We start from the raw sequence: 26,043 nt of genomic DNA, 5'->3' as shown, positions 1-26,043 counted from the left end.
TGAGACTGTGACAAAGACAAGCAGCAAGTAGAGCACGACATTTTGAGGCGGTTCACCAGACATTAGTTAGCTAAATGCTGCTCACAGCCAAGCATAGCTGACGTGGTGGGGTGGAGACGTAGCATTGCGTCATAAGTTTAGACGCTTTATTAAGATCCCATCACTTAAGTCACGCCAAGTGACTCTTGTGTGATTATGACACATTCAGGAAATTGCTGTAAAAGCATGGTTCAAATCATTTTTATTGTCTGACATCAGAACTGTTAATAGAAGAAGATTGGTAGGTGAGATATGATATGACTCAGACGTAAGAAAGCCATTCTCATTAGTGAGGCAGTATGCCGCCTATCATGGCCAGGACACTCTTTGAAAAGAGATTTTACATCTCAAGAATTTCATTGGCTGGTTAATTAAAGGTTTGAATAAATAAATAACTACTAGAAATATCTCAAATGCTGTAACTGCCTATTCACATATTTATCAATTCTAGGGTAGAACTAAATAATGTGGAAAATGTAAATTGTAACACACAGATGAGAGAAATTGTAACCTGCCTCTCTCTGCTAATTGCTGGGTTAAGCTCTAACCCTGAATTGGAAAAAGCAATATAGAGAATGAATGAATAAACACATGGGATAAATTTATGTGTAGGGGTATGAATCTCTTCATTAAAAGACAAATCAATATTCATAAAGACATAAGGGCCATTACAGATCAGGGACAATTCATTTAAAACAAAATGATGAATTATTTTTGATGCAGCAGTGAGATTTGATTCAATTCAGCTTAATGCAACATGAAAATCAAACCAAGAATCTTTTTTATTTAACCCCTGAGAAAAATAGTGAAGTTAAATAGCATGATACATTTATTTCTTCATTATTATTTATATATATATATTATTTTTTTTGTAAATGAGGACAAGTAATTTCTATATAAATGGCAAAATGTCAATTCAGTAATTAGAAATAATTGTTTAAAGGACAGTGAATCACAGTATTATCTGCATCTTTTTTAAAATGTTGTTCTTGCTTGTGTTAGCTACACATACAACCCACAAATTCACTCAGACATATCACCATACAGGGATCTGTCATGCTGCCACTGTACCTAATACCCTACTTTTGTCCATTGTTTCTATATTTATATAAAATCCAAATGATTTCAAGATGCTGGATTTGATGAAGCATTACAGACTACATTAGAATTTACCTAACAAGCAACATATAGTTGCATAAAGATTGCTTTCACCACTAATCTGGTGGGTGAGCTGGCTAATACACTGTTTAAATGCATGCAGATTCGGCTTATTTGGAACGCACCAGTATCAGCACTGTGTGCCCACGCTTACATTTTACTTGGACGTCTTTCTTAGACTGTGTCATATCTTTAGTCAAACCTCAGTTTAATTGTTTATGACACAATACTTTCCACCAAGGGGTCTGTGGAACAATGTAATTTTATCTTTGATGTTAAAATAGGATTCTAATAGTTACTGAATAATCTTGGTACTCTTTTTGTGGCAGTTGTAGCTCAGGAGGAAGTACAGTCGCCTGCCAAACTGAACAATTGTGCTTCACCTGACTACATGCCGAAGTATCTTTGATGAAGACACTGAAGCCACAAGTTGCCTCTAGTTGTTAGGGAATGTGTGTGTTAGAGCAAACTTAGTATATAACCATAGAAGTGCTGTATGAGTGTATGTGAATTGGTCATGTGTCACGTTCAGGGGTTGTGTATGAGTTAGCTAAACTTTATAAGATACTGATCCCCTGTGCTGTCTCAACTTAGCTTGTGGATTGCAGCATAAATGGAGACTGACAGACTATATGAAAATAAGATTTAAATTGTGAAACAAAAAAAAAAAAAAGAAAAACTGTCATTATAATGTCATGAAAAAAGGAAAGAAGAGCACAATGGTGAAAAATGGTGAAGTCCTGCATGTTTCAGCTGTCACACTTCTTCATTTCCACCTGTAGAGCTCTGATTACTTTACCCAGAGAAAGTGAAGCTTAGCAGTTATATTGGTGCTGTCTGATATAAGATTAAAAAAATCAGTACAAGTGAACAGATTTTTTTAGAACTGAAAGATGCTTTTTTTTTTTTTTTTTTTCTTCATTTATCAATTTTTGGTAAACTCTCAAACAATATTGTTAAAAATAGTAGCCTTAGCAAGTTATGGCAAAGCAGGAAACCAAAAGTAAACATTTTATTATCCAGAAAAAACATATTTGAATGAGAGAGAATGAATCACAAACAACATAAAGAATTAGTAATATTTAAAGCTTGATAGGTGCTGCCTTTTCTTTAGATGGGGCTCCATTTCAGCAGAAGGTAGGGCCTCTCAACTAACACAGTGAGGATGTAGCTCACCACCACTGTCAACACCAGGTGACCAAAGAACAGGTACATCTAAAGAACGGATGCAAAGTGGTCGAAAGATTAGAAGAAGTGTGTAAAACAGCTAAGCATATTGGTTTATACATACATAAATGGATCGATAACATGTTTACTTACAAAATTGATATCTGTGTAGTGAATTGGAGTCTCTTGCAAGCCATTGTACAGGATGATGAAGACAGGATGTACCAGATAGCAGGCAAAACTGATGTTGGAAAGAGGAACCCAGAAATTCAGAGATAAGAATTTCTTGATAAAACCTGACAAAACAGACATACAGAAGAAAAGGTCAAGTAAATTTCTTTTAAATGCACAATAATTCTGTATTCATGTGCCGTTATAAAAATCATTAACAGAGTATTGCCCCCAGAAGGAAGAAGCTTGTAGTTTGTTGAATATTTAATAGATGGTTTACGTTGTCAGTGGACTCACATCACTACCATAATAAAGAGTAAAGGCAGAGGAATCAAGTACTTAAATATAAAAATATAATTTTGTTGTAAAAAAAGATGGGATTTAGTTGATCGTTACCCTACCTCCATACCCCTCCTCACAGGCCAGAATGATCCAACTCACACTCAATGCCCAGAGTGGTCTGTGAAGCCCCTGATACAGAGCATGTGAAAGAGATGGGTAGGCTGGGGTCTCCCTGAGGATGTAGGCCAATCCAACCAACATTGCCATTAGTGACAGACAGCAGAACCAACCAAGTGCTGCCTGCTTCTGGACCAACAGCAAGATGGGATAACCACATGTAAGTGTGATGAAACTTCTTGCTATACCATAAAACCAAGGAGCAAATATCATGTAGTAGTGCTTGAAAGTTTATTAACCATATAGAATTTTCATAATTTATGCAACAAAATTACCAAAAGACATCATTAGATACTCATACAAGACCTAAAAGTAGAAGGCACAAAGCATGATCCTATCTGTGAAACATGTAAAAGGTGGCAGTATCAAGGTTTGTTTAATTAATCATGTAATCTCACCTTCTGTTTCAAAAGCTGTTTTTTCTTTGTTGTCAGGTATATTCCAATCAAAACCCCTATTAGAAATGGTCCATATCTCGTATAGGGTTTCACATAGTAATACAAATAGTTTTCTGATGTCCTGCACAAATAAACATATTAAGGAAAACCACTGGATGTTAATATAGAAGAGCTGGTTAAATTCCACATTCATTTCATGCATTTGACTTTTTTTTGCCAGTCTTGAACCACCTTTTTTTAAGTATATATATATTTGGAAAATGGAACATTGATGCAACAATTCACGGAAACGTGCAAACATCAGTAGAAATTCAATACACAAGGTTAAAACTTAAAGCTTAAAAGAAGAATGAACATAGACTTTTAAAGACCATTTCCAGATAACAGACATGTTTAGGCCTGATCTAGGCTTCGTTTGGCACTTGTGGCTCAGTTACAGCACTTATAACTGGCTTATGGGCCACATGTGGTCTAGATGTCAGTTTTTGGCTTGGATGTGGATCAACATAAGTGTTGTGTGGGCCAAATATGAGGAGCTGGCTTGAACACAATTTTCCTTTTGGGCTATGTCCAGTGGTCATGTGAGTGAGTGTTGGCAGCCACACCCACATGGTCAAAATTCTAAGTCAAGGCCAAATCTGGGCCAAGCAAAACTGCAGATATGGGCCATATATTTAATGCTATGTGGGTTAGACATTTTGGCTTCTTGGAAGCTAAAAACAGATAAGTGGTGTCTCAAGAATTTGGCACAAGAGTTTTGGTACTGAACATCATGACAGAAACTTACATGGTAGATGGTTGGAAGACTGGTAGTTGCAGGACAGCAGTTATAACAGCACTGGCCACAATGGTCATCAGCAGGAGGCCTCCAGCCACAACCACAAACACCCCCCTGTTGCTGATAAAGAAAAGACAGAATGGATAAAATTACACTGCTGGAGTTGAAATACTGTTTGGAATAATATTAAAGAGTGTGGACACACAGTCTGTAAAGATAGACCAGTACAGGAGTGGTGGTATAACACTGGAAGTCTAAAGACAGGTACCATGTCCAAGGAATACACTGAGGAGAGATTGGAAATGAAATGTTATGACAAAAATGGGTAATCTGCAGTAAATTTAAGCACATGCAATTTGTCTGAAGAACTGGCTAAACTTACTATTTCATGGACTGGGAGGAGATTGCTAATCAGGAGTAAGTTAGCCCACCAGTATGCTTTACAGTCCATCATTGTGTCTATAAACGGGAACCAGTAAGGTCCCCATCGGACCAAAGAGATTAGGCCAATTGTTAAACACATAATGAACAGATGCAGTGGCTGAATCCTAAAGTAAAGAAAGATGAATGAAGGTAATTTGTCCATCAATTTCAGATTTAAATCACAATTTAACACAAACAAATATTTTGAATTATTTTGGTCAACCAACCAAGATCACCTTTTAATCCTCTTGAATAAATAGTTTGCGACCAAACTGGTGCTCAGTTTGTTTTCAGCCTGGTCAATGGAGCTCAGTAGGGACTTGGCACTGAGCAAACCCCTAGAAACCCCAACCCAAATTTACAATTTAGAACTTGCAACATACACTATTGTAAATCTATCATTGTTGTAGTCTCACCCAAGCAACAAGAAGGTGTCTACAGCCAGGAAAACAGGCCCACTGATGGTAAGCACATACACTGGGTTGCTTTCAACTGTTTTCTTCCAGGTTTCATAGTTATCTAGAACATAAATAAAGCAGTATAAGTGGAAGTATTTGTGGATAATTTGTTTTTCTGACAGTCTGTGTCCTTTCATACCCAAATTGTTAATTACTGGGAACTGTGCAGAGTGGCCACATATGATCCACAACAGGCTGAGAACACGGATGCCATTCAATGAGGAGAAGCTTCCACCAAGATTGGAGGAGGAGCTGCTGAAGATGGCCCGACTGGTAGTCTGCAGAGAGAAGGCTTGAAGGCACCCGTACATACAACTTCGAGAAACACACAGTTCCACTGGGCTGGTGTTGTCTGCAAAAAACGATGCTTAGTAAGGCTTAGTCTGAATATAAACACAGTCTAGTGCATAATGAACATTGCACATACTGTTTTCCTCTGATGTGCTGCAGTTCATTTCACTTCCGAGTGAGCCATTGGTCTTCATGGTTCCGTAAAGGTTGAGGTCGCTGTTTAAGTGGGTAAACTCTGCTGTAGGGCTGATCTCTCTACTTTGTTCTGACTTTATTATTGCAGTAAAAAGAGTAGCCGCCAGAGGAACTGCTATCATAACACAGCACACAAACCTGCACAAGAAAAGAAAATCTATTTAAGTGAATGATGGGTTTTTAAAGCACAAACAAAGTGAAATAGTCATGTAGAGAAAAAGATTTGTGTTCAGTGTAAAAGGTCTAGCTGATGAGTACACATGTATATATGTTTGTGTATATCTATGATCAGATGGTTAAGAGTTAAATCATACACTTACAGACATATGACTTCAGATGCATCAGGGTTAATAGTGTCAGATAAACAGTGAGTCATGATCAACTCCTGAGAAGACTGATTGATTAGGATGGAGGGTAAAGGAGGAATGAGGGACATCTGATTAAACTGAAGTCTGTCTGTTGAAAAGCGAAAACAAGTCACATGAAAAAAAACGCATACAGATAAATATGTACCAAAAAACAAAAGTTTTATGAACACTGACTGGATAGTACTAGTTTCTTTACATCTTCTTCCCCACAGGAGTCAGGAACACAAATTCCTACAAAGTACTGGATTTCTCCCTACAGTAGCAAAAACAACAACAGAAAACAAAAGTTTTTTTTCTTTCACCTAACATGACAGCATATTGTCATTTTTGTATTTACCTGCCTCAGGAACACCTGACAGTACTGTCCAGAGAAGCTGGGACTCGTAGAAGAGCGGCACTGCTGTAGCAAACCAGGCTGGTTGATGTTACCTCCTTTTACATTACTACCCATCTTTCCATAAGCATCATACACTGGCAATGCACAGAGAAACAGACATTTTTGTTTTAAGATACTCAAACATCTAAATGTTACTGCTGGACTACTGGATGAATCAGAAAACTATGTTGTGACATTTGCAAACACCTTGGCTGCTGACTACTTCAGCTTAGTAAAAGCTAACTTGACACACAGGGTGCTTAAATAATTGTTTGAGGTTGTTAAGTAATGTTTTTAGCCACCTACAGGTGTTCTGAGACAGGCTCAGAAGAAGTGTGAACATAAAATGGCATCTAAACAAACTGATGTGTGATATCAACATCACATTCTTTATATTTTTAAGTTCTCAGTTCCAATTCGAAACACCATAGACCAGGGGTCTCGAGGACAGCTGTTTTAGGTTATATATATTCCTGCTGCAACACACCTTAATCAGATTAATGGATTAATGGATTAATGGCATGTTTAGGCAGCACTTGATAATAAACCAAGAGCCATTGAATTATAATTAGGTGTATTGGAGCTGGGAAACATCTAAAACCTGCAGGACTGTGGCCCTTGAGGATTGGAGGTGGACGCCCCTGCCACTGACCATAAAGGTATCTTTGAGGCATCATTTTGGCTCCAATGCACACCAGTAATGTATAAAACTCAAAAATTCATAGACCAATGATAGAATTAATGTGCCTTGCAAAATTTTTAAAAACCTAATCTTAAAACATTTTAAATGTCTAAAATGTATTAACTAAAACATTATCACAATAGAGGTAAATAACAGGTGCAACAATTATCATTAAACCTTTTAACTATGGTTGATTTAATTATCAAGATGATTTAAATATCTCTACAGCTTGTTTTAACAGCCAGTCAGTACAATATCTAGTCTGATACCAACCACATGACATTTTTAACTTTCATTTAGCAGACGTCCGCAGCTCTTAAAATTAGTCGTGCCCCCTCTTTCCAGTGTCCAGCCTTCAATTCCGGTGCCTGTAGTCTCATAGAATGTTTTGCAAAAGGAAATAATACTTACTAAGAACTGCATATTCCTTTGGCTTGTCCTGGTTAATTTCCCAGAGGAAAGTGTTTGTATCCTTCATACATTTTTGTGACACATTGAAGGCCTTTGAATTTTCCAGCGCTACACCACCCCCCACTAACAAAATGAATACAACCCAACCAACAGCCATGTCACCACCAACTGCATCTTTTAAGAAAGGAAGGTGCTTAAATAACAGAAAGGAACACATCATCAGGCAGGGAGGAGCATGAAATTCATCTTCTTCAGCTGGATTGAAAAACTGTGGCTCGCCCCCACCTGCTTTTCTACATCAGGTGTGAAAAAGATATAGTTACTTGGTAAGATCCAAGCTGAAGAGGTCACTGAGCGGAAGTAGCATTATTGAAGTGCAAGCAGGACAATCATGGCTGACCTAAAGGGAAGCATTAACCAGCCATTCACCAGTTTACATTGAATAAGTCTAAAAATGATATCAGAATGATGTTTAAAGTACACTTTTGTTTTTAATTTAAAGATTTAAATAGCCAAATGGATGCAAAGAAAATTACTTTTGCTTAATGAAAAATGTTCTCCAAGCTTGAAAAATGTGGACACACAAAAATTTATACTATTACAGTTAGTTTGTTTTATTGTAACACAAGAGCACCAAAGACTGATTAATGACTTATGAAGCAGAGAAGCCCAATCACCTCAATCATCAGCTCTGGCTTTACAAAGATGAGCATTTAAAACCGGTGTGTTCAGTTTGCAACCAATGAAATGCAGGTTTAATTATATTGTTTAAAAATGACAAAATAGAACTAAATTGATTTTTTTTAATGTTAACACACACAAATGTGTTAAATAAAAGTATAAGGATGTCAGATGTGCCTCTTTAAAATAAACCACCACAACAGACTGGTCACTAGAGGGGGAAGTTGTTTTATAAACCTACATGAAGCGTCATGATTTTACCTAGCAACAGTAAAATCTACACATATACATACATAGTCGGATGATGTCAAATTTAGTGTTATTGTGCATAGAAAACCACCCACTGATCACCTGTTTCCTTCACTTGGAAGGAAAGAGCCTGATTCTCAATCATCATGCTTCAAAGTGTGAACATGTAATTTGTTCAGCCACCTCTTGAAGAGCAGCATGTTAAAAGAAATTAACCCTCTTTGGTCTACAGTTGTACAACTGCAACATTTAGTTGAAACTGTGTGGTAGCATCTATTTTTATTCTGTAAAACGCAACATCTTATTGCACGTCTTGCGCTTTTCTATTTGCATTTTTATGTGAATAAACTATTTTTTATCTTGAATTTGTTTAAGTTTATTTTATTTATTTATATTTTTACTACTACTGCCAGCTGCAATATAAAATACTTGAAAAGCAACAGTTTATAAAATATTAGATCTCAAAGGTCTTCAAAATTAGTGCTCAGTCTGTGTGTGTACATTTCTGTTCGTGCATATGTGAAGAGGCTTAAAAGAGGATGTATTCAACAACAACACATTCTTTTCCTACAATGTGTGTTTTATATTTGAATGCATATTTCTTTAAATTTGCTTTACAAGTATTTTTTTATTATTTTACTGTATCACACGTTCTTATTATATTAAGATCAATCATTTCAGTGAGTAATAGTTAATGAACTGAGCTCATATTTATTTAAAGTGTTTAAGGATTAAGATCTGCCATTTTATATATAATATTACATATTAAACCACTAAAATACATAAATACAAAAGAAAAAAGAAAACAAACATAAAAAAACAACAATAATAGTGTAATATTTAATTGATCAGAGGCTTGATAAAAACTGTATATAAAAAAGATAAAAGTAAAGAACATCTAAAAACAAATGTACACCAGCTAAATTAATCTTTGGGTTTCAGAGGACTAAAGAGATGGATGTCACATCAGTATAAATGTGTTTTTCTTGCTTCATTGATACAGTGAAAATATTCAAAAGCTATTTTATGTTTAATATATTATTCATCATATTTTGCTCTATTTATCAACACCAGCAATTTTCAGAACTCGATATTGTGTAATAAGTACACCAAATCAGGCAATGGCTCCTCTTGTTTGCTCTGTGCCAAGACACATAGTGTAATTGTTTTGTGCGTAGTAAATTAAAGATGAAAGTACAATTAATCACAAGAAGATTTCTAATTTACTTCCACAAGGAAGGGCTGATGTCTCATGTGCAGTCGACATCAGATCGCTCCTGGCTGGTTTCATCATTTATTGACAGAAAGAACAACTTTGTACACAAGCATCAGAAATGCTAAAAATGGCAGCAGCAGCAGCAACAACACAAATTCTATTCAACACGATTCACAGACTGCTTCCCACAAGCAGTTTTACAGCCAGACATTAGCCTTAACAAAGTAGAAAAACAAAGGTCCAAACGTAAGTGGCATTTTCTGAAAATGCTAATAAAACTTTTTTTAAATGATATTGGGAGGGTGTTTAATTGAACTGGCTGTCAAATAATTCAGCTTCACAGATGAATTACTTTACATTCAATTAAATTTACATTCAAAGATGTCTTCTTTTACTTTTTCCCACTGTAATTCCTATCAGTGGACATTCATTATTCATCATGACTCAACATAAATCCGAAAAACTAAAAAACAACATTGACATAAATAATAATAATTATAATAAAAATTCAAAAATTAAACAATAACTTTAACATGATTTTGAAAGACGGGGTCATTACAATTTTGTTTGTTTTGTGCTGTAACGGCAAATTTTCACTTATAAGCTGTGACAATAACTGCTCTTCAGACAAAGGCAAGTGCTTTGTGTCCTATATTTCAAATATTAAGATGAATAAACTTTTCATAAGTAAATTATCATTTCAAAGAGCTGCCATTTAGAGTATATAAAGACAAAAATGAAACATCAATTTAAAAAAAAACAAGATCAAGATCTTCTACAAAATATTTTTCAAAAGCAAATTTGGCCCACATTCATCTTTAAAAGATATTACAATATTTGACATGAGCATCTATTAACTTCTTTATATGCATTTGATATGTAAATTATAACTTGATGACTTGCAGCTTTGATTGTCCCCGAAATCATCAGAAATTTTGTTTCTCTTACTCAAAGTTACTGCATGGATTTTGTTTTGGGGATCAACTGTTTCGAGATGTACCGAAGAAGTGCCAGGGTCTTATTACAGAAAATAAAAATATCACTCACCACGTAAATTTAAAAGCACAAGTTGAAATAGAGGACCTCGGTCAGGGAAACTTGAAGCTCCCTCAGCTTATATTATTTCTAGCAGACATTCGTCGGACGAAAGCAGCACTAATCTTTCAGGACACTGCTGATTATATATACATTACATTTTCTAGTCTAGTTTAAAATAAAGGGCTCTTCTAAAAAAAGTTCTATTCGAGGCCTATAGAAATGTCTCTATCTGTACAAAAACTATCTTGTTCCATTTACTGAAAGACATAAAGTGACTTTGATGTAGGCTACATTACATATTCTTGTGTATATTGTACTGTATAGATATTGTTGTACACTACATCTTCATGTATTTACAGCATAACCACAGATATTAGAGGTACTGTAGGTTTAATGGAATAATGGAATGATTATAAACTCTTTCCCTCACTTTTCGGCTGCACTCAGTCTCTTTGACTTGATGAACGCCATCCCGTGTGTCCTCATGTGTGTATTTAGGTTTCCCTCTGTTTCAAACAGCTTCCCACACACTTTGCATTTGGTATTTGGTGTCCCATTATCGTTTTCATCTGTAAAATCTAACTGGTTCTCTCTTTGACTCTCTTCATCATCTTTGCCCCGTCCATTGTATCGGCCCAGACCCTGCGGCTCCTTAAGCCGGTGGACGATAAAGAGGTGTCGGGCCAGTGAGCGGTGGGAGGTGTAGCACAGGCCGCACTCCTGACACTGGAAGGATGATCCGTCTGATTTGTGCTGGGGAATGTGCTTGTGGAAAGCAGCAATATCTTCAGTGGTGAAGCCACAGACAGCACACTTGTGAACTTTGAGGATATTCACCTTCAACCTCTTCAATGGCTGCGAGTCGGAGCTTCTAGAGTTCAAGCCTGGTGACCCCTCATCTTCCTCTGGCTTCCTTTTAGGACTTTGACTCTGAACATGAGATCAAATTTAACTTGGGTTAGAATTTCAAATTGGTCCTAACTTGCTAAACTTAACAACATAATGAATAAAGAAAATTTTAGTTCACAAAAGACAATAGCTTTGGGTAATGTTGCTAACAGACAGACAAACCAACAACGCCAAATACATGACCTCTGCCTTGGCAGAGGTAATAGAAATGGCACAGCTGCATTTAATGCTTGTAGAAGAAATCTTAAAAGTGCATTAAATGTGCATCTTTATGATATAATTGTAATATCTACTTAGCTAATGAAGGAAATAGTAATAAATAAATATTCAGCAGATTGCATTTTAGGATACTTAATACTGGTCAAATGCATACTGGAGAATTTTCCAAATCAGAACACCAACTCGGTACTTTTCGCCTACTGTAGATTTTGCTGTGGTTTACATAAGACTTGTGTAGTATGTACTACAATTTGGCTGAATCAGTACGAGCTACGAATAAAATATGAAAAGAAAACAAACAAAAAAATACAACTGATGAAAACCAGTGACTAAACACAAAATGCAGCATTGCGAAAAACAACAGTTTGATCTATTTCTTTCTTTTTTATTTCTTTGTTTTTTTTTTAGGTTTCATGAACATTTACAGTGGATAAAATATATTTTTTAGATGTAACAAAATTTTCTTGAGCTTTTGGTTTTGCTCTTTTGGAAATATCGTGTTTTGCTCCTCAAGGGTATTGTAGAGATTAGTAGGTAGAAAAATTAATAAATTTTCAAATGCAGCTACATCACTTCATACTTTAAGTTTTTAAGTTTGTGCCACAGTACCGTTTGCTTGTCAGGTGGAGCCTCCCCAGTATCGGTCTTTCCTCCAGGATTTTTAACTCTGTGCATCAGCTGGATGTGCTGATCCAGCAGCACTCTTTTAGTGAAGGGTTGAGTGAGAGCTGGACAGTGTCTGTTTAAGAACAATAACATACAGTCACAATTATCGCAGTTATTTAGTTTTCTATTATTTTCACAGATAAAATATGCATGCATTTTTTTTCTCTCATTAAAGAGAGTTTTTGCTTTCTGTTGCACAAGAATGTATTTAAGTTTAAGAACTGTATACTTTCTGCAAATATCAGGACACATACTTTTATTCTTGTTACACATTTCGGGAGGTTACAACTTTGGTCACATCTGTTTTGATTGACACATTTTTTCATTCATAGTGTGAAACTTTCTATGCTGGCAGTGAGGAAGTGATGCATGATTTTGTGTGTGGACTACGCCATTAATCGTGCAAACTTACGGGCAGGTGTAAACCTTCCTTAGTCCTTTGTGTTTGAGACGGTTGTGCCGACAAAGACTGTGAGAGGAGCTAAAAGACTTGTCACACTGTCGACATGGATGTTTCTTCAGTATCTGTAGTTAAAAAGAGAGAATGTCTAAGTAAAGAAAAAAATACATTGGCACAAGTAGCAAACTTTTCCATTTAAGTGGTTTCAAACATTAACCTTGCCATGTTCTCGCTTCATGTGCGACACAAAGAGCTCCCTTGAGCTGAAGGGGCTGTTGCAATCTCCACATGTGTATCCCGAGCTGGAAGGGCTCTTAAGGTCAACTGAACAGTTACTGTTGGTTTTCTTCAACGGGACGAGCAAAGGCTTCTTTTCTCCCTTGTCTTGTCCATTGATGTGTCCTCCATCTTTGTTGTTGTCATTAAGGGGGCTATTGCAGTTGGTGCTGTTGGAATTGGATTTTGTGCTGAGTGGAAGATTGATACCCAAGTTTGGTGGTCCCTCAATGGTCCTCAGGGTGCCATGGATGCCCTGAAAGGAGCAGCATGAGCTATAAATCATAACTAAAATCTGATGTGTGGTGAAAGAAAAACCAATCTGGTTTTAAGCTAATAAGAAATTAAAAAGACATTTATTGTAGAACTACAGAAGGGTATATAAAATGCCTACCTTGATGTGCTCCAGCATGAGCTGTTTCTGTGCATAATGCATGGAGCAGTCAGGGCATTTGAACACTGAAACTTTATGATTTAAAACATGCTGATCAAAGTGTGTATAGAGCAGGGACTGCAGAGTGAAGACGGTATCACACATGGAGCACTTATAGATCACCCTGAAAGATAAAGGGCAGCACAATTAAAAAACAAGCCTGCTTGTCATTGCATGGTGTAAAACACTCAACGCATCTGAGCTGTTATGGTGCAAATTATAACATTTGTTTCTTTTTCGAACTGCTAAATTCAAATATACTTAAATCTTTTAATCCTGTTAATGTTAGAAAGTCACAGAATTCACAACAAATGCTAAAATCTTTGACTTCACTGCATTTTGATACTTAGATTTTGAAGCATAATTGGGGTCAAACCTGATATTTGTGCAAAAACAGCTGCTATTGAGCAACATGCGTCATCAGCACCACTAATGGTGGATGGTGTGAAAGGTAGTAAAAGGTTGCCACGTGGAAAAAGACAAACCCAAGCTAAGCTACCGCATCTAAAATCCAGAAATCCTGCTACAGGTGACGCATTAAGCATGATTTTCCACATAAAAAGAAATTAGACATGGGTATGTGGTTACACTTGTGTGGGCCTGGGTAAAGGTTGTGGTTGTGCGTTGATGTGTAAAAAAAAAAAAAAAAGTAATCTTTGAATTACAGCTGACTTAAAGAATTTTATTTGTGTATAAAATTATAATTGACTTTAAAGTTACAGCAGATACACAGCTGCATATAAAAACTTACTTGGGCTCTCCTGCCTTCACTCCTGGATGCTGAGTGTAAGCGTGTGAGTGTGTTCCAGAGGCAGACTTGAAGGCCATGGGGCAGAGAGAGCATTTATAGAAGATCTCACAGTGAGTACTCTGGATGTGCGACTTGAGAGTCACAACATCTGCAAAGATCACACTGCAATGGATGCAGCTGGTGGGAGAGGAAATGGAAAGAGGGAAAAAAAGACTTTATAAAAGTCTGATCTAAATCATTGAATTAAATAAAAATCAATTTGACTTGCTCCTATAAATGTTTTTTTTTTTTTTTTCATATACTGGATTAGTGCTTGGAGCCATTCAGCACAGGTGTTGTGGACTCCATAGAGCACGGCTACTCAATTCGGTCCTGGTCTTAGTCAGTCTGTGATGCACTGCACATTCACCCATTAATTTAAGGCAGGTGTGACGGAGCATGCAGGACTGCAGCCCTTGTGGGACTGAACTGAGTAGCGCTGTCATAGAGGGACTCATCCCAAGTATATAGGGATATATTTAAATAGAAGTACAGCTAGTCTGGCTATGTTTTACAGAAATAAACATCCCAACCATTTTTAATGATCATACAATTCACAATAATCAACTCACCACATATTTGTAATAACTGTGCAAGGGTTATGAATATTGCTTTCTGTCTGAGTCTGAGAAACATAACTTGATGTAAAACAATCAGCATCTCTTAAGAAATAGAAAAGAAAATAACTAAAGTTAATGTACCATAATTCTATATGAAGTATTTATATTTACCGCAGGAACTGCCTCTGATAATAGAACAGAGAAAATATTAGATGGAAGAGCTTTAATTGCTCAATTTATGACAAAGACATTAAAGCAGATGTAAAAGGTAATCGATGTAAAATGAACAAGGTTAACATGATACTATTTTATGTTTTCGCTGAAAGGAAATAAATGGTTATAGTGGGTATTCAAATAAGTAAATATACAATATTAACACTGGTACTGGGGTCAATTGCAGATGCATATTATTAATTTATTTCATATTTCGTAGAAATACCAGAGTGATGTTCCTTCTTCTAATTTAACCCTTTGTTATTTTTACTTTTCTTTCTATGAGAAAAGAAAGATTTATGTCATTTTAAAGCATTCATGTATTATTCAGGAATATCTCTTCTGCCTTCTCAAAAAACATTTAAATGGATTTTGGCTGTTTTTCTTCTTTTTTCTCTTAAGTTGTCTAAGCTCTGGGGAAGATTAATCTCTTCATAAGACCTGTTGTTATTGATTATCAGTCCAGATCTTGTGATATGTGGCATATCTGAACCCGTTCTCCCTATTTCCCTTCTTTATTAATGATTATATTGTTTTCTTTTGTCCAATATTTATTTAGTTTCTTTTTGAATCACATTTCTGGTAAAAAAAATAAAATAAATAAAAAATAAAAAATACTCTGCCGGTTAAACATTCATCTTATGCATTTAAAAAGTTGTTTTTTCTCTCTAATTTATCTGTTATATGGAGACACAACACTGGTTTAGCCCTTTGCCTTGTTTCTTTTTGTGGACTGGTTGAATGATTAATAAGTGAGTGATTTGTTTGGGTTAACAAACCAATAAACAAAAACACATTTCTCTCACAATAGTTTTGTGCAGGGATTAAACTGAAAATAAGTGAAAAAGAAACCAAGAAAAACTTGGCATGATATAAATGCTATGTGGCTCAAGACTTAGAAACAATAAAATGAATAAAATAAATAAATAAAATAAACCTTATTATGCTTTAAGACTCAGGCTTGCATGTTTACTGTCAAAAATTGTTGATACACCAGAGTTATAATTTAATCATTTTTCACAGAAAGGATTATAGTGAATAATGCTACATGAAGGGTGGCACGATTGTCAAGCTGGCTCTAAATATAATATAAAGACAAATAATTTAAGTATCACATTGGTTTAAAAAAAAAAAAGACATTTAACTTAGTGTAGACCACGAGAGGAACAATCTCTATGTACAGGTGAAAACGTTTATTTATTTCAGCAATTCAATTCAAAAAGTGAAACTTGTATAATGTAGACATTCTTAGCTAATTAACTCCAAACACCTGCAAAGGCCTTTAAATGGTCTCTCTAGTTTAGTCTAGTTCTGTTGGCTACACAGTCATGCGGAAGACTGCTAACCTGACAGTTGTTCAAAAGACAACCATTGACACTTTGCACAAGGAGGGCAAGACAGGTCATTGCTAGAGAGGCTGGCTGTTCACAGAGATCTGTGTCCAAACACATTAATAGAGAAGCAAAGGGAAAGAAAAGATGGGGTAGAAAAAAGTGTACAAGCAATAGGGATAACCGCACCCTGGAGAGGATTGTGAAAGGAAACACATGCAAAAATGTGAGGGAGATTCACAAAGAGTGGACTGCACAGACAGACGTATGCAAGACATGGGTCTCAGCTGTCACTTTCCTTGTGTCAAGCCACTCTTGAACAAGAGACAGCATCAGAAGCGTCTCGCCTGGACTGAAGACAAAAAGGACTGGACTGCTGCTGAGTGGTCCAAAGTTATGTTCTCTGATGAAAGGAAATGTTGCATGTCCTTTGGAAATCAAGGTCCCAGAGTTTGGAGGAAGAGAGGAGAGGCACAGAATCCATGTTGCTTGAGGTGGAGTGTAAAGTCTCCACAGTCAGTGATGGTTTGGGGTGCCATGTCATCTGCTGGTGTTGGTCCACTGTGTTTCTTAGGTCCACAGTCAACACAGTTGTCTACCAGGAAGTTTTAGAGCACTTCATGCTTCCTGTCGCTGACCAACTTTATGGAGATGCAAATTTAATTTTCCAACAGGACTTGGCCCCTGCACACAGTGCCAAAGCTACCAGTACCTGGTTTAAGGACCACGGTATCCCTGTTCTTAAACTCGCCTGACCTTAACCCCATAGAAAATCTATAGGGTATTGTGAAGAGGAAGATGCGATACACCAGACCCAACAATGCAGAAGGCCACTATCAGAGCAACCTGGGCTCTCATAACACCTGAGCAGTGCCATAGACTGATGGACTCCATGCCACGCCGCACTGCTGCAGTAATTCAGGCAAAAGGAGCCCCAACTAAGTATTGAGTGCTGTACATGCTCATACTTCTCATGTTCATACTTTTCAATTGGCCAACATTTCTAGAAATCCTTTTCTCATTGGTCTAAGTAATAATCTAATTTTCTGGGATATTGAATTTGGGGTTTTCATTAGTTGTCAGTTATAATTATCAAAATTTGAAAGAAATAAACATTTGAAATATGTCTGTGAGGAATGAATGTCTACATTATACAAGTTTCACTTTTTGAATGGAATTACTGAAATAAATCAACTTTTTCATGATATTCTACTTTTATGACGAGTACCTGTATATCAGCATAATAAAAAATGCAAGTTTATATCACTCTGTTTTCATATATATAATTTATTTGATTTTAAAGTAGACTCACCGGTAGCCAACTCTGCGGGTGTAATGCAGGCAGCTCTTGGTGACATGCGACTGGAAGTGAATAGAGCGACAACTGGCTCCACACTCTGGGCAGATGTAAGGGGACTTGTGCTGGTGGATTCGCTGGTGTGACAGAAAGCTGCACTGATTTGGGAGAAGCATTTGGCAAATGGTGCATGTTTTCTACAAGACAAAAAAAGGGGAGAAGAAACCATCAATTAGTCTTTGCTTTTACATTGATACTGGAACAGTGCAGAAATCAATTATCTGAACAAAAACAACATTGGTTCATAAATTTATTATGTCAGATAAAACATACTGTCTTAGCAAGATCAGTGTTATGTCTTACTTTCCTAAAGAAATTTTTTTATCATATTTCACCCAAATTATTAATCAGAAAGCATGATACCATACTTCACTACAGTTCACACATCACATACACACCTGACCACTGGACTCTGGAGCTTGTTGATAGTGCATGGCTAGTGAGCTGTCATCCTGGAACATTTCATTACACTCCAAGCATTTTAAGCTGTGCCGGCATAGCTTTGATGCATCATCCTCCAAGGGCATGGCTGCTACAAGAGGAGCACTGCACGGAGCTGAAATGACAGCTGTTTGGTCTACATTACTAGCAATCTTTCCTTGGATTTGACCTGCAGGCGCCTGTGCTTGAGAGGTAGAGGTGGTGCAGGTGACAGCAGGTGGTCCTGATGAATTTGATGTACCAATCATCTGATCTGCAGGGATGGGTTTTAGAATTAGGTGTGAGCACTGCATGACCACCCCCTTGTCTTTGTGGACTCTGGCATGAGACAAGAGACTGCATTTGTTGTAGAACACCAGACTTTTGGCACAGTGGTTGCAGGTGACCTCGATTCTCACACTGCGGCGTTCGTGGTGCTGGGTTAGGCTTTTCTCAAGAGCAAAGGAATCTCCACACTCCAGGCACTTGTAGCCCCGTGAGGGTAGAGAAATACAGGCTGAGGTTGGTGGGGAGAGGTTTGGAATATACACAGGAACAGGATTCATGCTACTCAGGACTTTATTGAAGGCATCCACCACAGAGCTTTGAGAGCTGGTGAACACTTGAACTCTAGAGACCTTCTTTGAAGCCTGGCCAGTGATAACTGTCTGTTGTTTGACTTGTGCTGATTGTTGCTGAGGCATTTTGGAAGAGGACATGGCCTGTTGCAGGTCACAGGCAGCAGAAGACACTCTCTGAGGCAGGAGATTGAGGTTACTAAGATGGACTGTCTTTGGCACAAGTTTGGCATTTGCCAGACTGGATGCAGGTATCATGACAGTCTGTTGCTGGATGGCATTAGCAGCTTTCAATATGGCACTGCTGGCACTTTGCACCGAAGCTGCAGGGATGACAGTTGCTTTTACTGTGGTATTGTTAGCCAGCTTAAGGTTAATAACATGTGAACCAGCTGTCTTGACTGCTGAGACCGGCAAGAAAGCTGTTGCCACAGGCTTGATAGTCATCTGCTTGGTTATTTCAATAGAAGAGCCTCCACTGGTGGTTACTACTGTTGCTGGTAGTGAGGACCTTGTAGGCAATGAGAACATTGCACCAGCCGTTGCCATGAAACATGGGCTATTCTCTGCTTTTTTCATCCCTTCAGGATCAAACTCCGGGAGGACTCTTGTAACTGTTCGCTTGATCTGTCCAGAAGAGGTTTTTATGGTTTTGATCCTCACCTTTGGAATGACCGGGGTGGTGTCTGTGTTTGAGGCAGGGGAGCCTTTATTGCTGCTCTCACTGGTGACACTACAGGGGCTCTCTGGTTGCTTTATTAACAGCTTCTTTGCAAAATCTAGGGCTGACTCCTGCTCCTGAGGTCTCTCTGGACCCTTGGGATTTTCTTTGGCCTGGACAGATTCTTTCTGTGTTTTAGCAGAATCCAAAGCATCCAAGTCTCCAACAGAAGCCTTTTTGGCACTGAGTGCTGCTATCGCTGCTATACAAGATGAAAGTTTTGTGGAGGACTTGGCTTTTCCATGGGAGGTGCTATACATGTCAACAGGCCCTGGTGACTCTCTAGCATCGCTGCAATCTTGACTTTGAGACTTGTGAATGGCATCCTTGAGGTTTTCTTCAGGTAAAGTTGATAGAGAGGGATTGTTAGTTTTAGAACTTCTGACAGCATTGTTGTTGCTGTTTTGTTCAAGTCTTTCATCTTTGTTTGCTCTTGGCTTAGATGCACCGTCCACAATGGGAGATTTCTGGTCTTCAGTCTTAACAGGGGACTTGAAGCAAGTCTGAGCTCCCTGTTTTTCCACGGAATCATCTACCTCAATTTTATCATCATCATCAAACTCTTCAGCACTAGAGATTGGGCTAAACTGATTAAAGGTAGATGATTGTTTTTTTACTTTATGCCCCTCCTCTCTGGGAGCTTTCCTTCCATTTTTAGTGTAATGAGCACCAGGTTTTACTGTGGACAAGCGGCCATTATGAAGTCCATTGCCAGCAGAATGTTGTTGGGGATGAGAGATGAAATGTCTGTCTTTTTCTGATCCACTCCCACCATGTTCACTTGTGTCCATGTTTCGAATGTTTTTTACAATGACACTAACTCCAACATCGTGTGTATTTGAGGAATTGTGGGGATCTTCTTCAGCGGCAGGCACCCCACCACTAGCTTGTTTTAGTTGACCATCGTGTTCATCTTGGTGTCCAGATTCAATAGCAGCTTTAGGATCCACCATGTCAGGGATGTCAAAGGCTGCCAGTAGGTCATCAAAGTCTGGCGTCTTCATATCTCCCATGTTCCCTCTCCTGTTTTGATTAGGAGATCACTGGAAACACACATAAAATGGAAATCTTTCAGAGTAATCCTGACAGCAGATCATTGAATCAATGGTGCAGGTTCAAATTAGGATATTGTATGTTTGTCAAGCTCTAAAAGAGACAATAATTAACATCGGCCCTCTTAGCATGGTAAATTTAGGCTCCATTGTGGAGTTTGCTAATTTAAATGTACACCATTTTCTAAGATAAATGGCAAATTTAGTCCCAAATGAGACATTTAAACTTGAGACTTTGAAAAGTCATGCCACCCACAGCTGGAGGTAAACTGACCAATCAAGAGGTACCCAGTAAAAACTGCCACTTATCATGTGTCTACTATTGATTATGTTTGTGTGTGTTGGAGTTTGATGCTGGGACTGCAGTGAGATTGAAAGTTCTGTCTTGGAGGGGAAAAAAATACATAGATAAAAAAAAAAAACACACACACACACACACACACACACACACACACACACACAAAAGAGCACCATACACTGTATATTCAGTAAAAATTCCTATATCTACAATTTTAGGCTGCAGACTGGCTGCTCAGCTCACTGGAACAGGTAGATCACACACTGGCTGGATGAAGCTACTCCATTCTTTGGCTGTGTACAAATGCTTAATCCAGTGCTGGGTCTTGGGGAGTTGGTGCTTGGAGCCTATCCCAGCTGCTAATGGATGAGAGTCAGGGTACACTCTGGACATGTCATTCGTCCACTCATGCTCACATTCACACCATTTCCAGGGAGAATTTAGAATAAACAATTAATCTAAAATGCATGCTACCAAGCTGCCAAGAGAGAATCCATACATGTACAAGGAGAGCATGCAAACTCCACACAGAAAGACTCCGGCCAAGGTTCGTACCAGAAACCTTCTTGCTAATAATTACAATCCTCAGCAACATTGCTGGATTTTAACACTTGTGGCAAAGAGTTTGTTATCTAAAAAGAAGTCATGTAGTAAGTTTGTGTTAGATTTGGGTTTAATCATACAACAGTGTATTCAGACTTTTAGTGTTGTTGCTTTTGTTTGTGCTATTTTTACAGATAGTACAACTTACATTACTAAACTGTTATTGATGTCTTCCTGTGCATGCAAGGGTCTCTCTGGGTACTTTGGATTCTTCCCATCGTCCAAAAACATTGCATCTTAAATATTAGAATAACTTATCACTCTAAATTGACCCTATTGTGAGAGCGAGCATGCATGCTTGTTATTTATTTATTTATGTTTTAACTTGTCCTGTCCAGCATTGTAGTAGGTAGAATGATGGTCTGGTTGCTGTGCTGTGCTGAACAAATTTGCTTTGCTAAGGGAAAATTTTTTGTGGGTATAAGGTTCATCTTGAAAACCTTATTTATTTGTTTAATCTTATTTATTTATTTTTAATTATGGAATTTATGTAATCTTACTGGACATGACTGGAGGGGACAGAAAAAAAGAGAGAATAGTGATGAGAAGTAAAAAGGAAAGTAGAAAGAAGAAAGAGGAGAGAAAGACACAGCAGATAGAAGGCAACAACCTTTCAATCCAAACTAACACCAAACAACCAACTGCTACACCTGTACAGAAACACAACAGAGAATTTTCTACAGCTTTTACAGGTAAACTAAGCTGACATTAATCAGGAGTTCCTAAAAAAATAACTAAAATAACAACAACAAGAAATAAATAAATTAATAAAAGAAAAAAAAAAAAAACAATAAACAAACATGCATCACAAACACAACCAAAGTACCAGAAACACACACACGCACACGCACACACACACACACACACACACACGCACACACACACAAAACTCTAAACAAAAGTAGCTCTTAGTGTACAAACCCACTGGAAAACTCGGTGACTGTGTCAGCATATAGAGTATGAGGAATGAGGAGTGATCAGAGATGAGTGTGATCGTGAATACGGTGGACCAGCGACCTGGCCGATCAGCAGCAATACCGGAGAATGAACCCCAGGCACACCACCGCAAAGAACACCCGGACCCACTCAGAGGGCGATAGAGGAAGGCACTAGCCAAAGCCTCCCTCGGTACACCCACCCTCCCGCACAGCCCCCACCTCAATGTTCCAGTCGCACACCTCAGTAATCACACCATGCTGTGAGCAAGGCTACACCAGCAGCCTCGCCCACCATGCACTACATGGCACACCCCCCAAAAGTTGTTTGTGGGTTTTATTTCTTGTGTTTTAATGACTAAGTGTAATTAAAAATGAGAAGAGCATCACCACAGGGTGCAGTCAATGAGGCCACTTAGATGGCAAGCTCCATCTAAAATGGACAAATGTGTTTAATGTTGCCTTTAGTGCTTTTCCAGCGAACTTAGCATCAGAGTGAGCTTTGTTGTGTTAAATCATTCTATTGTCAATCAGCAGCTTTTCAAGAAATATTCTGAATCCAAGAAATATTCTGAAAAGGTGATGACAATATTCACCATCCCCTATAAAATTTTATTTATTAATTTTTACACATAATTTTTGCTTTACCTACTATTTAGTAAGGGCCACTGTTCTGGAGATTTTAGATGGTTCCCTCTTTTAACACACCTGACTCAAACTAATGGGCCATTGTGCAGACAACAACCTGTTGGATCTATTTAATTTTAATCAGATGTGTTGGAGCAGCGAAACATGTAAAACCTGTAGGACAGTGGCCCTTGAGGACTAAAGTTTGAGATCCTTGGTATAGGAAAACAATCAAAGCTGGGCTTAAAAAAACTCTCACAAAGTCTACCATATGTTACAAGTTAAGTTAGAAAGCAAGGTCACCAGGATGCTAAGCCTTACACCTTTACAAATTATCCAAAATATGGCATATACATGAAGTCTATTGAAATATCTTATGTTGAATGTTCTGCTGTATGTCATCAACAATAGGTCTACAAGAAAAACAGGAAATTTGTTCATGACTGTTTCATTATTTCCAATAATATAATGCTCTAAAATCATAACATACATAACACAGCCTCTTTGTTTTAATGCATAAGATAGCATAATCTTACTGTAGAGTTTCCTATGTTGACTTTAGGTGCTGATAACTCAGACTTAGCTCAGTCAAAGAAACACAATGCATAATACAAGCTTGTTTAAAAAAAATAGATCACAGGGCACTGAAAATAATTTCAGATGGTGTTATGTTTTATTTCTTTTGAGGTAAAATGTGTATCCATAAAGCTGCTCTGCTTGTGTGTACAGCTAAACCAGTGCTGCTCTTTGATCCAAATGTATGGCAATCACATCTGCACACACAGACCCACAGCCTACAGCATCCATTTTGGTTCCAAATGCAAAAATTCTTAGTTTCAATGGGTTAGCTATTGAAACTATGATTGTAGCTAACCTACTGATGATAGGTTAGCTACAATCATGAGGTTGGCATTAAAAAAATGGCAGAAGGAATGAGACTTGTTGTGAAGGGAGAGGGCAGAGAACAATTGCAGTGAGGGTTTAAAAAAAATGGCTGCTGAGCTGTGTGAAACTGCGGCAGGGAGAGGGAAAGGCCTGGTGGAAAGAACAACAAGTCTCAGCCACGACAGCAAGACTAATCGGACGTAAGTAGTGAATAAATGTTTAATAAGAAAAATACACAGCATAATATGCCTGTCAACCACAACAGTTTAATGCACATGCACTGGCACCTTCTGAAATAGACACTGTGTAAAAGACAGCTACAATCTAAGTAAAATGTATGAAAATTAATGGTGGAGACATGCAAGTGAATCAGCAACTCCTCACCCTCTTGCCTCCGTCCCTCCAGCCACTAGCAAAACCTTCTTTCCTTCCTTCCATCCTGTAACAGAGTCACAACACTACTAACCCACAAAAGCCATTCACCCCACCCTGCCTGAAAAAAAAGGCTTTCCCAACCAGGCAAAGGCCCAGAATACAGGGTCAGGTTACATCCAAGGATCTGGTAAGCGGTGGTGGTCCTGGTAAGGATCATCTTCAGTCATTTTCTGCACCATTTGCAGCTCAGAGACATAAACAGACACATAAATCATGCTCCTGTGTGTGTGTGTGAGTGTGAATGTGTGAGGCAGGCTCTCAGATACAGATTCACAGACTCCCAGCCAGCTACGTCCCCCTGCCCTTGCTCCTTCCCAAATCTCCCTCCTCCTCTCGCAGTGAGCTATGCTGCGTAGCCCTCCGACATTCAGTCAGCAGTGAGCGGCAATAGTGTGTGTGCCATGATAGCCAGTGTCTGAGCTGTTAAAGGGCTGCCATAGAGCAGCCAGGGCTATCTCTATCCCCGTGGAGCACAGAGATGGCATTGTTCCTGTCAGCCCTCAGTCTGCCTCAAACCGGTTTCAACTGGTTCCGGTCACCCAACATAAAGCCTTGTGCTGCAGAATGGCCTCAGAATCACACAGGAAGAAGCTGTGTGCCCACCTCCCAGGAAGCATTGCAACATTTTTTTACTGAATTGGTGAATATTATTGATATGATTTTGTAAACAGGAAATAGGTTATGTATCACTTTGGACTTGTTCCATAAAAACACAAATAACAAGGCAAAAGAACATACCATGTTTGGTTGGAAACAGATATTATGACACAAACAGCTAAAAAGATAAGTTTTGCCAAGTTAAAAAAAAAAAAAAATTTTTTTAACTATGATACATATGTTTTTAACAGACAAGACAAAATGATGTGCTAATGCAATCCTGATGAAGAAAATTAAGGATGATTTAATACACAGAAAACAGGAGGTTTAGGTGATTTTGATGGTAGTGAAACCCCAGCCAGGCCTGTTTCTTACCCTTTTCCCTCAGTGCTCTCCCTACAAATATCGTAATAGTCGCTTCAAAAACCAAAAAACATCATGTTTCCCCCAGCAGCATTAGACACGTCACAGTGGTGTAAAAACAAGGAATGTGAGCACAACAACAATCTCATATGATTAAACTGAGCCATCCACGCACCATTTTCATCAAACACATGCCACCCTGAAACACATACACCCCCACAGAGACACACATGAACATAAACATGCTCTCACATGCATATATAGAGGTAAATATGGCATACCCTTGTTAGATTTTTTTCCACTCTGAGAGATAATCAATGGGAAAAATTCTTCTTGTAGAGGCCTCAGCACCTGCCTTTAACAGCCCCAACCACTTCAGCCTCCATCCTTCTCCTCCCCCACCTTCCCTTCTCCCCCTCTTTCCTTTCCTCCTTCACTGAGTCAGTCCTAAATTTCAGTCCCAGTCCAGGCCCTGTTTTCACCCGAAGCCCCTGCCCCTGCCACCACCACCACCACCTCCACCACGGCCGTACATGAAGGGACGGATGGAGAAAGGGGGCAGTGTTCAGCAGGCGAATCAGGCCTTTTGTCTCAGTCTGTGTAGTGGGGTGAGGGGACTCTGGCTCGGGAGCAGCAGCAGCTGGTGCAGAGAAAGAGGAAAGAGAGGGAGGGAGACAGGGGGAGGTGGAGGTGGAGGAGATGGAGAGGAAACGGAAGACAAGGAAATGAGCAGAAGTGTATAATATAGGCTTGTATCTGTGCATTCTCTTCATATGTTAGGCCTTTACCTTGAAACAATCTCAATTCAAGATTAGTG

General features: G+C 38.3%; 2 protein-coding genes across 5 annotated transcripts; both read right to left on the bottom strand.

Annotated features, from left to right (window-relative positions):
• Nucleotides 1-2,130: 2,130 nt before the first annotated feature.
• Nucleotides 2,131-8,523, bottom strand: oacyl (O-acyltransferase like). Of its 3 annotated transcripts, none has more exons than XM_041969677.1 (15): nt 7,375-8,523; nt 6,243-6,376; nt 6,080-6,158; nt 5,858-5,993; nt 5,479-5,675; nt 5,191-5,403; nt 5,010-5,112; nt 4,830-4,931; nt 4,553-4,718; nt 4,376-4,455; nt 4,180-4,290; nt 3,393-3,513; nt 2,937-3,123; nt 2,518-2,660; nt 2,131-2,412 (listed from the first exon to the last, which is right to left on the bottom strand). In XM_041969677.1, the coding sequence occupies exons 1-15, from the start codon at nt 7,592-7,594 to the stop codon at nt 2,308-2,310; spliced, it is 2,097 nt and encodes a 698-aa protein (XP_041825611.1). In that variant the 5' UTR covers nt 7,595-8,523; the 3' UTR covers nt 2,131-2,307. The 3 variants fall into 3 exon arrangements, with proteins under 3 accessions (XP_041825611.1, XP_041825612.1, XP_041825613.1); XM_041969678.1 differs by having other exon boundaries at nt 2,937-3,120; XM_041969679.1 differs by having other exon boundaries at nt 4,180-4,284.
• Nucleotides 8,524-9,811: 1,288 nt separating this feature from the next.
• On the bottom strand, nt 9,812-25,700 carry znf532 (zinc finger protein 532). Of its 2 annotated transcripts, none has more exons than XM_041970815.1 (9): nt 25,508-25,700; nt 18,111-20,474; nt 17,668-17,849; nt 14,213-14,389; nt 13,423-13,585; nt 12,970-13,284; nt 12,765-12,877; nt 12,296-12,425; nt 9,812-11,488 (listed from the first exon to the last, which is right to left on the bottom strand). In XM_041970815.1, the coding sequence occupies exons 2-9, from the start codon at nt 20,442-20,444 to the stop codon at nt 10,985-10,987; spliced, it is 3,918 nt and encodes a 1,305-aa protein (XP_041826749.1). In that variant the 5' UTR covers nt 20,445-20,474; nt 25,508-25,700; the 3' UTR covers nt 9,812-10,984. The 2 variants fall into 2 exon arrangements, with proteins under 2 accessions (XP_041826749.1, XP_041826748.1); XM_041970814.1 differs by lacking the exon at nt 25,508-25,700 and adding an exon at nt 24,216-24,653.
• Between the last annotated feature and the right edge of the window lie 343 nt (nt 25,701-26,043).

This window comes from Melanotaenia boesemani, chromosome 19, assembly GCF_017639745.1.
Source record: "Melanotaenia boesemani isolate fMelBoe1 chromosome 19, fMelBoe1.pri, whole genome shotgun sequence".
Classification (NCBI taxonomy): domain Eukaryota; kingdom Metazoa; phylum Chordata; class Actinopteri; order Atheriniformes; family Melanotaeniidae; genus Melanotaenia; species Melanotaenia boesemani.
Note: the sequence above shows the minus strand (reverse complement) of the source record. Positions and strands in the feature narration are given on the sequence as shown.

Bases quoted from the DNA above. Each gene is read 5' to 3' on its own strand.
- oacyl (XM_041969677.1), bottom strand. From the start codon at position 7,594: ATGATGTGTTCCTTTCTGTTATTTAAGCACCTTCCTTTCTTAAAAGAT. The intron at 2,661-2,936 runs GTAGGGTAACGA...CTGTTTTGTCAG, and splicing joins CTGTGAGGAGGGGTATGGAG to GTTTTATCAAGAAATTCTTA. The intron at 2,413-2,517 runs GTAAGTAAACAT...TCCGTTCTTTAG, and splicing joins ACTACACAGATATCAATTTT to ATGTACCTGTTCTTTGGTCA.
- znf532 (XM_041970815.1), bottom strand. From the start codon at position 20,444: ATGGGAGATATGAAGACGCCAGACTTTGATGACCTACTGGCAGCCTTT. The intron at 13,586-14,212 runs GTAAGTTTTTAT...TTTATCTTTCAG, and splicing joins GTGAAGGCAGGAGAGCCCAA to GGTGATCTATAAGTGCTCCA. The intron at 11,489-12,295 runs GTACTGTGGCAC...TCTCATGTTCAG, and splicing joins CTCCACCTGACAAGCAAACG to AGTCAAAGTCCTAAAAGGAA.